Source organism: Halichoerus grypus, chromosome 8, assembly GCF_964656455.1.
Source record: "Halichoerus grypus chromosome 8, mHalGry1.hap1.1, whole genome shotgun sequence".
Taxonomy (NCBI): domain Eukaryota; kingdom Metazoa; phylum Chordata; class Mammalia; order Carnivora; family Phocidae; genus Halichoerus; species Halichoerus grypus.
In genome coordinates, this window is record NC_135719.1 from 108,779,782 (window position 1) to 108,796,115 (window position 16,334).

The 16,334-nt window shown below is 38.1% G+C and overlaps 1 protein-coding gene and 1 non-coding gene across 2 annotated transcripts in view; both read right to left on the bottom strand.

Moving 5' to 3' along the window:
* Positions 1–15,916, bottom strand: part of DLGAP5 (DLG associated protein 5) — a 35,415-nt gene extending 19,499 nt beyond the window's left edge. The window contains exons 1-11 of the mRNA XM_036113898.2: positions 15,802–15,916; positions 13,980–14,218; positions 10,036–10,229; positions 7,537–7,599; positions 6,216–6,300; positions 5,992–6,114; positions 4,929–4,999; positions 2,123–2,397; positions 1,156–1,283; positions 684–807; positions 120–205 (exon numbers count right to left, since the gene is read on the bottom strand). Of these exons, the coding sequence (XP_035969791.1) occupies positions 120–205; positions 684–807; positions 1,156–1,283; positions 2,123–2,397; positions 4,929–4,999; positions 5,992–6,114; positions 6,216–6,300; positions 7,537–7,599; positions 10,036–10,229; positions 13,980–14,217 (1,387 nt within the window). The 5' untranslated portion in view covers position 14,218; positions 15,802–15,916. The remainder of the gene's footprint in view (positions 1–119; positions 206–683; positions 808–1,155; positions 1,284–2,122; positions 2,398–4,928; positions 5,000–5,991; positions 6,115–6,215; positions 6,301–7,536; positions 7,600–10,035; positions 10,230–13,979; positions 14,219–15,801) is intronic.
* Positions 6,640–6,746, bottom strand: LOC118549491 (U6 spliceosomal RNA). The gene has a single exon (XR_004924119.1). It is a non-coding gene; the product is annotated as a U6 spliceosomal RNA (small nuclear RNA).
* Positions 15,917–16,334: the final 418 nt, after the last annotated feature.

The following is a 16,334-nucleotide window of genomic DNA, read 5'->3' on the forward strand; positions in this document are numbered from 1 at the left end:
GCTGCTTTGAATAACAATGTAACCAATTCAGTTAGACAACCCTAGATCATTGTTTTGGATAAATATAACCATATTTAAAAAACCAAAACTAAAACAAAAAAATATAAATGTTCCCTCACCATCATCTGGAATGTCCAATTCAAGCTTCCTGTCCCACTCAAGGCAGTGTGAAGTTAATTTCTCAGTTTCTGACTGAAGAATATTTCTAAAATTAGGACATACGTTTCAGTTTTACAAATGTTTCTCATACTAATACCTAAGTATTAGCATTATGACACACGTAACATTAGGAAGGTATAAAAGAAGGTCACAATGTTAATTTTTCAGAGTTGATGCTGATTTTATGAACTGTGATTCATTAAAATCCACAAATACAAGTTGATACCCTGTGTCCCTCTTTCTACACCTAAAACTTATGCAAATCGTTAATGCCAAGAGCCCACTTTTCACACTAATATTTCCAATTTCTTCCAGTCTTAGACTTTACAGAATCAGATGTTCCTTACTTCTCTGTTATTAGTTCTCTGTTATTGACCATGGAACTAAGACCAACCCAACTCTCAAGAGTAAGTTGAAGCTAAAAACTGTAAGTATGAAATTACAGTGATAGAGCCTTACAGATTCTCTGTAATTATTTAGGCTGTGCTTGCCTAAAGTCTTACACTAGGAACAAATGGACAAACCTGAAATATGGCACATCATGGTGGGGCTGAGATATCTGATCTTCATTTATTTCAAGTGATGGGACTTCTTTTATTGTAAGGCCATTTGAAATTTTAGTAGTCTCATCTTTATTTAAGACATATTCTACAAAGAAAACACCACATATAAATTTCAAAGCAGCAATTTTTTAAATGACATCCCCTACAAAAGACAAATTTTAAAAATCCTTCCATTCTTTTGTTGTTAAATTTTAACATTTTATTTCTGCTTCAATGATTTCATTTACATCTCTTCTAAAATGTCTCAATAATTTCATCTCTTCAAATTTATATTTATTTCCCCCCTTTCTTCAGTCTGCTTTCCTCATTCCAACTCTCTGTCCAGATGTCTTTCCCCACGTTTCCCATCTCTTCTGACCCTGTGGGGCTCTAAACAAATCTCTGATAAATCACAATCCAGAAAGCAAGTAAAAATTTAATTAAAATACCATACCTTTATTCGAAACTGTTAGAGAACCCAAAGGACATTGTAGTTTATCTGAATCTTGATGTACTGTCTTTGCAGAGTAAGTTTTATATTTTTGAGCCAAAATTTCTTCTGTCACTTCTTGAGTCTTATCACTAAAAACAATAGCAAAAATAAACTTCATGAAGCATGAATCCTATACATCTAATTGAAGGATTTCAAAATTACATTGCTTTAAAAAACCAGGAATAAAAATAGAAATGTATAATTTTTTTTTAAGTTTGTTTAATCTCTACACCCAATGTGGGGTTTGAACTCATGACCCCAAGATTCAGAGTTGCACGCTCTTCTGAGTGAGCCAGCCAGGTGCCCCAGAAATATGTTCATTTTAAAAACAATATATCTATTCCAGGGCAGAAAAATTTAAACACCTATATAGTGGGGATGTCCATCTTTACTAACTGTAATGAGGTCTAAAGATTTTGAAAATCTCTTAATGAAACACTTAAGAGTCTTGCCGCTGCTGAGCAGTTTGCCAACAGCTAGTCTGCAAAACAATCTTGCCTTTTAAAGATTCCAAATGATCCCCACTACCTGCCCCCAGCCTCCACTTTGCAAGTTAATCATTTTTGCCTTTAGAGGTAATTTTTCTAAGCAAAAAAACACAAACAAACAAAAACCCATGTCTGAGCTACAGTATTATAGCAATTACTTCTTTCTAAAAATTTATTTCTAAGTGTTATAACAAAGTCACTTATTAAAAGCAATAAAACAAATTGTATTGTGAAAATAATATTAGTAACAATGCATAGGAAATATCAAAACTGTCAAATTGATTATTGTAGCCTTCTGAAGAACTTTTTTTAAAAACCAAATTTTCATGATATATAATTAACTATTTAAATAAGAACTTTTGAAAAGCGCAGACTAAATCTAAGAAAGGCATTTGTTACCCATCTTCGCAAGAAATTCATTATTAACATTACATTCTTACACTTCTGTTTTTAAAGGGGTCCAGGTATAACTGGGTGTCAAGAAAGCATTGGCACTTCTGGGAGTCATAGGTGTTACTTGATAGGTCTTCAGACCATCCAGGGGCTGAAACACAAAATCCTGAGGTGCGAAGGAATTCTTCCCTTTCATTTTTGCAATATTTGTCTTAGGTAAGTTCTCCGTTTTTTGTAAGACTCCATCTGGATCCATTCCATTTGTTGCACTGGTTTGTGAATCCAAAGTATTTTCTTCACTATTGACTTTAAAAGAAACAACCTAGTTGTGAGTAAACAGAATAGAGTGAGAATTCCTCTTCTGGGTATATATTTGAACAATTTTTACAGGACTGAAAATGTGAAAGCTGAGATATATGTTGCACAAACATAATTTAAAGAGACAAAAACAAATACAATGAAATGTATATAAGGAATCAGAAGACCAGCTACACTAAACCATTGCTATGATCCAGAAAGAGAGAGAACCAATCCTCATTATAGGAATAAATAACAGGTTTTAGGTGTCACAACAAATTAAAATATAGGAAAACTGAGGTGGAAAAATTTACTCATCTAACAAATACAGACCTCTTTTTACTTAGATTATGCTGATAATTACAATAGTTTCAGAATCAGAAATCCAATGTTTCTTAAATGACTATTGTCAAGAACCAAATCCTTTTTGTAAATAATCTAGGATTATTATAAATAACCTTGTCATATGAGCAAAACTATTTTTCAATGTTCCACAATTAGATGAACCATATAAAATGTGAAGCATATTTTCTTTTTCAAGTCAATTTAATTACTTGTTTTTTCTTCACTTGAGATATAATTAACATATAACATTATATTAGTTATAAGTATATAATATGAGGGGCGCCTGGGTGGCTCAGTCGTTAAGCGTCTGCCTTTGGCTCAGGTCATGATCCCAGGGTCCTGGGATCGAGCCCCGCATCGGGCTCCCTGCTCAGCGGGAAGCCTGCTTTTCCCTCTCCCGCTCCCCCTGCTTGTGTTCCCACTCTTGCTCTCTCTCTCTCTCTCTGTCAAATAAATAAATAAAATATTTAAAAAGAAAAAAGTATATAATATGATTCAATATTTGTATATATTGTGAAATGATCAGGATAAGTCTAGTTAACAACCTTCGCCATACATAGTTAATAGAATTTTTTTTCTTGTGATGAGAACCTTTAAGATCTACTCTCTTAGCAACTTTTAAACATGCAATACAGAATTATTAACTACAGTCATTATGGGATATAGTACATCCCCAGGACTTATTTATTTTGTAACTGGAAGTTTGTACCTTTTGACCCCCCTCATCCATTTCATGCACTCATTTAAACATAATTTTTAGAAGTTTCTACGTTTCTGATTTTCAACAATTTGTAAACAGAGACCAGAGTATTTCAACCTGGACAAGAATTTAAGGGTGACATTGTCCCTGAGGCCAACATGGCAGTGAAAGTAAAAACCTAGGTTAACCCATAAGGAGGCAATCAATCTTAAGGGAAGAACTATGAGATCCAGCTGCTTGCTTGTGAAGAATTCGTCCTATACTGCCTTCCTTGGAGGAGCTAGGTTTGATTCTTGTAAGAATTTAGCCAGGTTTCTTACATTCCGGCAGAACTTTTATTTTTAAGGTTAAGGAATTGTAATGTGGATCATAAGCCAAGGAATTGGGCCCTCAAATTGGTGGCTCTTTTTTGAAGACTCTACTAGGCTCTGTGCTAGATGCTATCAGAAATTTAGGTTATTTCATGGGACGCCTGGGTGGCTCAGTCTGTTAAGCGTCTGCCTTCAGCTCAGGTCATGATCCCAGGGTCCTGGGATTGAGTCCCACATTGGACTCCTTGCTCAGCAGGGAGCCTGCTTCTCCCTCAGCCTGCTTGTGCTCTCTCTGACAAATAAATAAATTAAATCTTTAAAAAAAGAAATTAAAAAGAAATTTTTAAAAGATTTTATTTATTTATTTGAGAGAAAGAGAGACAGCATGGGGGTGGGCAGAGGGAGAGAGAGAATCTCAAGCAGACTCCATGCTGAACGTGGAATCTGATGCGGGACTCAATCCCAGGACCCTGAGATCCTGACCTGAGCTGAAACCAAGAGTCGGATGCTTAACCAACTGTGCCACCCAGCTGCCCCTAGGTTATTTCATTCTTAGAACTACTTTATGTAAGGGGCGCCTGGGTGGCTCAGTTGTTAAGCGTCTGCCTTCAGCTCAGGTCATGATCCCAGGGTCCTGGGATCAAGCCCCGCATTGGGCTCCCCGCTCAGCGGGAAGCCTGCTTCTCCCTCTCCCACTCCCCCTGCTTGTGTTCCCTCTCGCTGTGTCTCTGTCAAATAAATAAATAAAATCTTTACAAAAAAAAAAAGAAAACAAAACTACTTTATGTAAGTATTGCATGTTAGAGATGGGAAAACAAACTCATAACTTGCCCAAGGTTATCTAGCTAATCGGAAGCAGAGACAATATTCAAATTCATGCCTAATGAATCCAAAGTCAAAACATTTCACCCTACTCCATCTTATAGCTTAGTGAATTTCCATGTGAAGGTTTCTGTCAGCTGTGTTCCTGTATTTCTCTATCTCCCATTAACCAAATTATGCTTTCTCTAGCTATAAAGCTCTGAGGATGTAATACCTGAAAGACAACAACAATAAATCCTTTTGATGCTTCCTTATGGCTCAAGACGTTTTAACACACATGTAGCTTAACCCTCTTGAAGCAGTTCTGTATGCTTAATTTCAACTTTATGAAAATAGCAATGAGATTTTCAAAGTATCTAGAAATAAACAGATGTTTACCTTGTCAGGTTTTGTTTCTATCTTTTTGGCAGGTCTTCCTTGATTTGGTGCCTTTCTTTCTGTTTCATTATCTAAAATAAAAGTGAAAAAAGACAACCATTCTGACTAGATGGAAAATGCTGCTTTTAAAGTACTAGGTAATTTGGGGCGCCTGGGTGGCTCAGTTGGTTAAGCGACTGCCTTCGGCTCAGGTCATGATCCTGGAGTCCCTGGATCGAGTCCCGCATCGGGCCCCCTGCTCGGCAGGGAGTCTGCTTCTCCCTCTGACCCTCCCCCCTCTCATGTACTCGCTCTCTCTCATTCTCTCTCTCTCAAATAAATAAATAAAAAAAAAAAATCTTAAAAAAAAAAAAAAAAAAATAAAGTACTAGGTAATTTGGAAAAGGAAAAAAGGCAACAAAAGGAATGTATATCTTAAAGGATTTTTTGATTAAGAGTCATATTATAAAACGAGATAAAAATAGATGAAACTTCCTGCCAAGTATAGGCCATCTGTTTTCAAAACAAAACCAAGGTTAACACCTTGCCTCTGACTATCAAATACGTATTTGTTATAGAAAATTAGGAAAATAAAGAAAAGCACAAAAACCACAATATTTTAAAAAAGAACCCAAGATTACATTACTCAATAAAAATCACGGTTGTCACTTTAGGGTATGTTTTTCCAGTTTTATCCTAGGTTCACATATTCACATACATATTTTAGGATTGTGATCATACTGGTCAGAATTTCATCTGTTATTCTTTGCCCACTTAATATATCATGTTCTTTCACAACACTGTTCTCCAATGTTTACATTATATGTTGCCAAATGGATGGGCTGTAATTTATTTGGGCCATTAATTTTTCTCTTTGAAGCGCTGCTAACACCAATTCAGGTACTTCCACCTTTGAGCATCCACTGTGTGTGGGTGCTGAGGCATGGAACCTACCTTAGGAACTGGAATCTCCTATTTCCTCGCCTCTTATTAAGAATCCTACATGATGATTTTTAAAACTGAACACAAAAACCTCAAAGACCAAAACATTCTAGATCAGTCACTGGTCAGAAATAGTTCTTACCATTGGTAGCTCTTGTGTCTGGCTTTCCTGTTGTAGTAGAGGAGACTGTTCTGGCAATCTGCTTTGCTGCTTGAGAGGCTGATCGAGTCATTCTCACCGATGTGGTCATTACAGGCTGTACAACTGTGGGAAAAAATAATCAAACGCTTTTTGTAATTATTACTGTTGTGGCAACATCAGAGCTTATAATAAGATATATAATAAAATAACTGTTAAATTCCTACCTTTTTTCTCTTTGTCCGACACTTTTCTTTCAGAAGTTTGTCTCTGACCAGGTCGGATTGCTCGAACATCACTCCCGTTATTCATCTATTTAAAAGATTAGGTGTTATGTGATTTAATTGCATAATGAATCAAATTGCCACTTTTTTGGGGGGGGATTAGTTTTCAAGTCATTTTATTAATTCAACCATACAAAGACCACCCACCACCTTATCTCTGCCACCCCCACTTTCTTCCAAAGTGGAGTGGCGTAAGAGGGAGAGAAGGATTGAGCAGATCCCATCCCCCAGGAGCCACTTACAAAAGGCGGAGATGGTGGGGGAGGGGGGACACATCACAAAAATAGCAATGGATAAATGAGGGGAAACAGAACTACAAACACAACATAAAGCTGAGGCAGTGGCAGGGAGGGCGGTGGGGGGGGGGGCGGATATGGAACACTTCATGAATTTGTGCGTCATCCTTGTGCAGGGGCCATGCTAACCTTCTCTGGATCATTCCAATTTTAGTATATGTGCTGCCAAAGCAAGCACTCAAATTGCCACTTTTTTTATTATTATGTTATGTTAATCACCATACATTACATCATTAGTTTTTGATGTAGTGTTCATGACTCATTGTTTGTGTATAACACCCAGTGCTCCATGCAATACGTGCCCTCCTTACTGCCACATTTTTTTTCTGTAAATTGACCCCTCATCTGAAATCTGACTATTGTAAATGACCCGGCAAAAAAATCTACTTCCCCAAATAAAATGAGATGAAGAAAAAAGTTTTCCATTATATAAACTTCCTCACAGCTTTAGAATCCTAGACTTTAGAAAATGCTAATAACTTAAGCTATTAAAAATAGCTGACTATAATCTTCTGAGAATCCTTAAACATTCCAGGCTTGTTTTCACTTCAAGTGCTATTTTCTTCCTTGCCCACATCACTTTATTTTAGTAATCTTCCTAATAATTTTAATCATATGGTGTTTTGAAGACCCATAAATTTATAACACTCACCCTATGTGCTTTATATCCCTATCTACATTTTATGATGACATGGAATGCGTAACAGAAGCCCAGTAAACAAAAGAGTGTGACACAAGGTTTAGCATACATCTCACAAGGGATGTCAGGCAAAGATATTTTAAGTATTTCCTTAGTAGCCAAGATGGTTTTATGTCACCATACCAATAATATTGATTTTGGTACTATTAACTCTAGCAAATTAATCACCACACTTAAAACTGGTATTAGATTAAAAACTAATTTACTCTGAGAAAAAAAGTACAATTTGTCATCTTAGTAACAATTACCTACTAACTGTCAACTATACCTTAGTCTGCTCCATTTGGTCTTTGGCCTTTGACCTTGTAATCCGTACAGAAGATGGAACAGCCTTAAAACAGTCAAAGAAAACAAAGTTAAAAAAAAATGAACTGGCACAAGTTTAATTTCATGTCTCTTTATGAAATAAAGTTTCCATTTTAAAGTTAAATTTTATCCTTGATCATTTATGGCAAAAAGATACTTGCCAATTTGAATTCCTATTTTTTCTGCTTCTGGCTTGACTTAAATTACATTTAAATTAATAGCTTCAAAACTTACTTCTCAGTGAGCTGGAAGAAGAAATTTCAAGCCATATTTTCCAGTTATTTGAATCCTCATTAATATGATTAGCTGGACATATTTAGAAGGGGGTAGATGAACAGACTAGAGTTTTAGGATCTTTTGTTTTCTGTTTAATGAAAAGATACTGTACAGCTTACTCTCCCAGCTTTGACAGTTTACCTTCAAGTCTCATGATTATGCATTTCTCCACAGTCAATAAGAAAATGGAGACTTGGTCACAAAATGTGGAAAAAATCTAGCATGAGAAAGGCTCATTAAAAAGTGGCAAGATGGGGCTCCTGGGTGGCTCAGTTGGTTAAGCAACTGCCTTCGGCTCAGGTCATGATTCCAGAGTCCTGGGATTGAGTCCCGCATCGGGCTCCTGGTTCAGTGGGGAGCCTGCTTCTCCCTCTGCCCTCTCCCCTCTCATGCTGTTTCTCTCTCTCTCTCTCTCTCAAATAAATAAATAAATAAATAAAAATTTTTTTTAATCTTTTTTTTTTTTTTTTTTTAAAGATTTTATTTATTTATTTGACAGAGACAGTGAGAGCAGGAACACAAGCAGGGGGAGTGGGAGAGGGAGAAGCAGGCTTCCCACTGAGCAGGGAGCCCAATGTGGGACTCGATCCCAGGACTCTGGGATCATGACCTGAGCCGAAGGCAGCCACTTAACGACTGAGCCACCCAGGCGCCCAATAAATAAAATGTTTAAAAAAAAAAAAGTGGCAAGATATTTATCAACTATGTAAAATGTCTTAGACATAATCAGATTTTTCCCCTAGATGAGAAGTCATTTTCTTCTCCAAATCTCAGGGAAAATCCAGTGCTAAAGAAATTAGGCTTTTCTCTAGATTGCAAGGCCACCAGAATTCAACAGTGGCCATCTAAATAAAATAAAAAACAATTATTGGCAAATCTTATTACTTAACACCTTGATGGGTCTCTTGTTCCCCCTACACACACTATAATATAAATATTTGTTTAAGTTTTTAATTTTATTTCCAGCATAGTTAACATACTGTGTTATATTAGTTTCAGGTATATAATATAGTGATTCAACAATTCCATACATCATCCTGTGCTCATCATGACAAGTGTGCTCCTTAATCCCCATCACCTGTTTGACCCCCTTCCCTCACCCACCTCTCCTCTGGTCACTACCAGTTTGTTCTCTAGAGGTAAGAGTCTGTTTCTTCATTTGTTTGTCTCTCTCTCTCTTTTCCTTTGTCCATTTGTTTCCCCTACATATATTTTTAAATAGTTGTCTACAGTTTAGACCAATGATTGGTATCCTATCTCAAAAAGCCAGCTTAAATCTAACCCCTTCTAAGAGGTCTTCTTTGATGTTCCTCCAAACATAAATAATCTCTCCCTCCTCTAATATATAGAATATATTTATCTGGGGCGCCTGGGTGGCTCAGTTGGTTAAGCGACTGCCTTCGGCTCAGGTCATGATCCTGGAGTCCCGGGATCGAGTCCCGCATCGGGCTCCCTGCTCAGCAGGGAGTCTGCTTCTCCCTCTCCCGCTCCCCCCTCTTGTGCTCTTTCTCTCTCACTCTCTCTCTCAAATAAATAAATAAAATCTTTAAAAAAAAAAAAAAAAAGAATATATTTATCTATATCATTCCACCTGAACACTATTGTATTAATTTTGGGTCCCTTCCACCTTATCCTAAGGTCATACACAAATAGTAATCAAATAATCAAAGATCTGTTTAAATAAATCAATGAGATGCGTGACGCCCAGAAAAATAGGCAGTATTCAATAAGCCTTTATATTATTCAATTTGTATTAAATCAGGAATGAGTACACAGTCTAAGATCTTTTATACACATCTTAAAATAGCAAATCACCAGTGACTAAGTTACAAATCCCACTGCCCCGGTTCAAACTTCATCCTTCTTGACTCACTGACCATTTTCTTTAGATCACCCATCCTTCTATGCTGGGTTTCAGTACTCTAGCCACTCAGACCAGTCCTCCTCAGTCAATCACTGGAACCTGACTTCTGCCCACTGTTTTCCTATCTCAAGAACTATAAACTACATCAAGAGACCCGATTTTCATCTTCTGAGTTACTATTATGTCATTCCCATCTCCTACCAACTAGTTAAATTAATAAAGAGAGTTAGGGGAAGTGGTTATTCTAGTTATTTAATCTCTTAAAGAAAATTCCAGTTAAAAGAACTATTCCTCTATATCAAATTAGGATAGTAAATTTACCTTTTTTGGCTCAGCTTTCATAGTAGTCTGGTTTGATAATAGAAAACAAGGCATATCAGGTCTATAAAGACCCACTTTAAATACTCCTCGTTTAGTTTTCTCTCTCTGCTCTTTCAATTTCTGAAGCTGCTTTTCTTCTTTGTATTTTTGGAGCATTTGCTTTCGTTGATCACCTAGAACAGTTTTCGTTGACCCTAGGCAGAAAAAACCCACAGTACATAATACATTTCAGAAAAAAAGTTAGGCAAATGTCTTAACTTCTAACTTCAACTGCTGTTGAGAAATGCTTTCAGTAACTTTTGTTAATTCCTTAGCACTCTAGCCACAAGTTATTTCAACCCCTATTCTTTTAAAATTTGTATTTCTTTTGCCTTTGTCTTTTCAAATATTTATTAACTGCTTGCTACACACTAAGCATGTATTACTTCACTTTTGAATTAATCAGCTTGTATGAGAGCCAACCTCCAAGCTGACACCAATGATTCTCACCTCCTGGCAATGATGCCCATGTGTCATCCCTGCCCACACTCAATAGGGCTGACCTGGATAACCAACAAAGGACTGAGAAATGATGGAGTGTGACTCCCAAGACTAGGTCATTAAAGGCACTAAAGCATTTGCCTTGCCCCCTCTTGGGTCACTTGCTCTGATGGAAGCCAGTGGCCTTGTAAAATCTTATGGGGACTCGATTGGCCCTATAAAGGTGTCTACATGACAAGGTTCTAAGGCCTCCTGCCAAAAGCCGACATCAACTTGCCAGTCATGTGAATGAGTCATCTTGGAAGCAGATCATCCAGTCTGAGTCAAGTCTGCAGATGCATCCCCAGACGACATCTTGACTGCAACCTCCAGAACCATCCACTTAAGCTGCACCCAAATTCCTGCCCCACAACAATTGTGTGAAATAATAAATGTTTATTGTTTTAAGCCACTAAGTTTTAGGTTAACAAATACCCCAATATTAGGGCTACCAGTCAGTTTCTTTAGTTCAACTTAGGTTTCCACCTACATACTGTTTGTTTTAACTGGTTTTGGGAAGTATGAGGAGCTATGTGCAAGACATGCTTAGGCAGTAGGAATAAGAGAATTTCTGCCCTTGAAGGGCTCACAGCATCCTGGAGAAATGAACAGTTTCAGTCTGGTTTAGTATGAAACAAATAGGAGAATGCACACAATAGAGAATCAGAATAAATCTCCATGTGGGAAGATCAGGAAAGGCTCCTCAGAAAAGAGAATACCTGAAAAAAGTTCTGAAGAATGAGTCTATGTTTACCCGCTGGGAAAGGGTTAAAAATAATTCAGGAGGATAACTGCCCAACTAAGTAAATTTACTAAAAAAAGAAGTATGTACTTAAAATGGGTAGATTTTTTATGCCATGTAAATTACACCTCAATAAAGTTGTTAAAAAAAAAAAATAAGCCAGAAAACAGAACATGCAAAAGCACAGGTGCTGAAATGGTTAACTAACAAAACCTCTGTATCCTCAACTTCTTCTCTAAATGTTCTCTTCATCTGTTGATCTAACTGAAACCTGGCTCTCCCTGAAGACAGTCTCCCCAACCTCTCCCATGGTTGACTTTTTTTTCTCTCACAATGGTGCTATCGCTGGACCTAAAGAGGAGAGGTGTCCTCATCGCTGCTTCCCAGTGATTCCCTCCTCATCACTAAAAGATCCCACCTTTACATTCCATGTCATCAGATCACACTATCCAGTATCCCAGTTTGTCGTCTATAGACCCTCCAGGTTTCCTCTCGTCCCTTGAAGGCGTTAGCTCCCAGCTCACTGTCACTGTCTCCATCACTATCATTGTACAAATCTTGATGACCCCTCCAATACCCGGGCTTCTCAATTCTTAGGCTTTCTTCCCTTCCATGCCAGTATTTCAATCTTTCTCATGTTGTGACACACGTAAAAGATAATATTTACATACCACACTGGAACAAACAGAGAGATTTGCTTATGACCAAACACAACCAGCCAGAGAGAGATCTCTGACCAACCCACGTCCTCCCAGAAACGTCAATACTTTGTCACACCTGTATTCATTTGTAACACAATTGGCACCCTACTTCTCGTGCTGTGGTCCTACTGAAAAAAGCTAGTCAGTTGTCCTACAGAATGTCCTGTACTGTACATTTGTTTGTCTGCTTTCTCACGTTTTTTATTCATTCCTCTAGCCTTCATGTTTTCTACAAACTGGAAATTATATCTAAGGTTTTGATTAGACTCAAGCTCAACTTTTGGGGCAAGACTATGTCCTGAGTGGTGCTGCCGAAAACCTTGGAGTCATCCTGACTCTTCTTTATCAACCCTACATCCAATCCATTAGGAAATCCTATTGGTCCAATCTTCTAAGTATATCCAGAATGCAACCAGCTATCTTTAATGCTACCACTTCGATCAGCCATCAACTAAATTATTGCAATAGTCTCCCACTTGGGTTTTCCTGAGGCCATGCTTGCCACCCTACAATCTACTCACAACACAGCAGCCAAAGTGATGCTTCTAAGACATAAATCAAATTTACATAAACATCTATTAATCCCTTAATGGCTTCTCATTTCACTCAGAGTAAAAGCCAAAGTCCTTATGATGTCCCCTGAGGGCTCCAGGGATGGGAGCTACCCCTTATTCATTCTTCTCTAGCCATGCTTGCCTACTTGCTTTCTCCGGAACACACCAGGCTCACTCTCACTTCTAGTCCTTTGCAAATGGAAAATAAACCAGATATTTTAATAGCATACTGAAAAGGTTAGACTTTGATTTGAGATTTTGGTCAAGGAATAGAGCATTTGAGAGGGCAAGAGAAGAGGCAAGGAGATGACTTAGGAGTCATAACATAACTGCTTCCCAGACAAAAAAATGTCTAGTTACTCCTTGAAAAGCCATCCTCTTTCATTCTATTCATTTCATTTTCATTTCCTTCCAACTCCTAAGAGATGTTGCTCTTTACTTTCTCCCCTTCAACTACCAGCCCATTTCCTCTGACCTTCAAACATGCATGGATCACATCATCTCAAAAACAAAAACAAAATCCTATAACACTTTTATCTAATTCTTTTCTCTCACTTTCCTTTAGAATCACAAACATGATAAATCCAGAAGAAATCTTTTAGCCCAATACTCTCATTTACAGAATTAATTAGGCTTAAATATATAGGGTGTCTTGTAAGTGCCACATATTACACTAGTCCTGGAAACAATAAAATTGAAGTAGTGAGAGTTAAAGAACTTAGCAACCCATTTCATTCTCTATAAAACTTCTAAAAAAGACTATCTCTGTCATTTATTCAGCATTTATCCCTGCTTTATTTCACTGCAATCCAGCTCTTAATGCCTGTTATATAAATGCAACTAAATAGGAGTCCAGTGATTCCTTTTGGCAAAATTTGAAAGTCATTTCCCAATTCTCTTCCTTCTTGTCTATAGCATCCCTTGCCTTCTAAGACACTCTACTTTTATTTTTATCTTTTGCTGAGATCATTCCTTTCTTCTTTAATTGGTTTTTTCCTTCCTAATGACTACAAGTCCTTTTAGCAAATTGGAAGGGTGAATTCTTTGCTCGTCTGAGAAACGTTCCCATTGATAAGGTATCCTTATTTCTTGGATTCTTCAATCAGTTCTATTTTTAATGCCCCTTATCAATTTCTCTTGTCAATAGTTATCTTATCAAGCTCTAAAAGTAAGAACTTTAGGATTCCTATTAGGCAATATAGATAATACAGTGTTATAATACTCCATAGGTGAATGGCTTTAGCCTAGCCAGGGACTTGCACAGCCTTTACCTTAAACAAATAGCATTTAGTTGTAGAAAATACCAAGTTACCTGGAATGATGTTTCAAAACTCCATGCTTCTGTTCAGGGTTTTCGTAACCTCAGGTATTAAACCAAATTTTATTTACTCTTCAATGCATTTAAAGTTACAATAGACCTTTACTTACTTGGCTTGACACTGGCCTTTTCTGGAACAAGCTTTTGAGATGTCTCATCTAATTCAAGAAGAATTCTACTTTCCAAGGTTGGAATGTTGACATCTTTCAAACCAAAATGTCTATTTCGTTCATATTCCTTATGTCTGTTTTCTTTTTGAGACAGTGATTTTCTATGAGCAATTCTGGTTCTAATCATGTCAATACTTAAATCCTTTCTGTGTCGACTGGCAATATGTGACGAAGACATCCTATCAGAGGAAAAAAGAGACCAACTTCCATGGATTTTTATTATTTAAAAAATTAAGATTTCAATTCAACTCCTGTCCTATCTCAGAGTCTTTGAAAATAAAAACATTAACATACAAAAAAAAAAGGGGGGAATAAGTATGTAACACTAAAGAGAGGGAAGGAAATTATCAAAAGAAAAACAAATTTTTTATTTAGTTCTAAATAGGAATTTGCGGGGCGCCTGGGTGGCTCAGTCGTTAAGCCTCTGCCTTCGGCTCACGTCATGATCCCAGGGTCCTGGGATGGAGCCCGCATCAGGCTCCCTGCTCGGCAGGAAGCCTGCTTCTCCCTCTCCCACTCCCCCTGCTTGTGTTCCCTCTCTCGCTGTGTCTCTCTCTGTCAAATAAATAAATAAAAAATCTTTAAAAAAATAAATAAACAAATAAAAACTTGCTTGACAGATGACGTGAAGCCCAGGAAGCTATGGTCCAGAATATAAACAAGAGGCATTAGGAAGTTACAAAAATTATAAGCACACTACACTCTTCAACAAGAATAACTAAGAAAGTCTGCCGGAGAACTCCAGATAAAAGAAAAATCTGCATAAGAAATGCAACAAATTAAAATGTTACATGATTTAAAGCAATCAACAGAGGCTAAAATTGAGAATGCATATGACTTGGATGCCAATAAGATTCTTCTTCAAAAGCCATGGGGAAGTGACAAAGGACTGTGTTTTGTTTTCTTTTGTTTTTTAAGTAAACTCTACACCCAACCTGGGCCTCAAGCTCGCTGCTCGCCTAACCCTAACCCGCTACCCGGAGATCAAGAGTCCCACATTCGACCGACTGAGCCAGCAGGCACCCAAGGACTGTGCTTTTCAAGAATCCTCCTCTACGATTTGATTTGCCACCTCCTGCCAAGTATTAATTTGCTGAATATTAAAGAAAAAATAAAACTTATGACTAGTTATTTTAAAATACAGCATAGCATTATACACAGCAGAGAAGGGAAGGCGAGGGAGAAAGAGAACTAACACTAAAGTGATATTTAATAATTACTTAAACACTAAAAGATAGTATTACTGCCATTATCCAGATGAGGGAAATTAACTGCTCCCGTTAGCACAGCTAAAGTGTAGTGGAGCTGGCATCCCAAGTCAGGCAGCCTGGCTCTTCGCATATATCTAAGCTCTGTTCTTTGACTTGCTGGAGTTTCTTCCAGCTTGAAAATCTAGAAATGCCTTAGTCTTGCTTGTCTAGAAGTTCTCAACCGGGGTGTTTTCAGTTTTCACGGGATCTGAGAAGAGCTACTGGAATTTAATGTTGGGGCTAACAATACTTTGCAGTACCTACTAAATACTGTCCCGCCCCAAAGGCTAATTACGCCCCGGTGGCGAAACGCTGACTACTACATGGGCAAGGGCAACAAATATTTACTCTCCTGGAGGGCTGCGTCATCAGCTACAGGAAGGACTTGTAACACGGTCCTAGAGGAGACTCCCCTGACCTGCGTCCAGCCCACCGCCTCCGTCCTCCGACCCTTCCAGAACTTCTACAAAGCGGGCCAGCTCCCTCCCGCCAGCTCCGCAGCACCCACCTACCTGAGGCAGCTTCTGGAGTAAAACCTCAACAGAACTAAAAGTAAAGGAATCCTCTGGGTCTGAAGAACCACTGCCGCCTCCGAAGCAGGAACCCCTACAACCCAGAGCTCCGCAAAATTCAAACTTCCCTCACGGAGCCTCTGATTGGAGGGGTTTTAACCAACACTTCCGGGGAAATGCCCGCCTCTTCCCTTCGAAGAGGCTTGCGATTGGTTTGCTCCTTGCGATATTTGAATTGATTGAAAGGTGAACGGACGGTTCAAAGGATGGGTGTGAGTGGAATGAATGGGCGGGTCTGCAATTGATAAGGGGCGGAGCCTGGGCCCGCGTAACTGGCGTTCGAGTCACCCCTGCTCCCAGGCCTCCAGATAACTGAGAAGGAGCGGAGAGTTTCCAGGGCTTTTTAATGTCCCTATTTAGTCACAAAAATCAGAGAGTTTATTGGACTGTTTTCCTCAACGTTTCAAAGGAAGGAATTAACCCATCAAATTTCTCCTTTAATTGTTTAGTGTCGACTTACCAAGGGTGCCAAT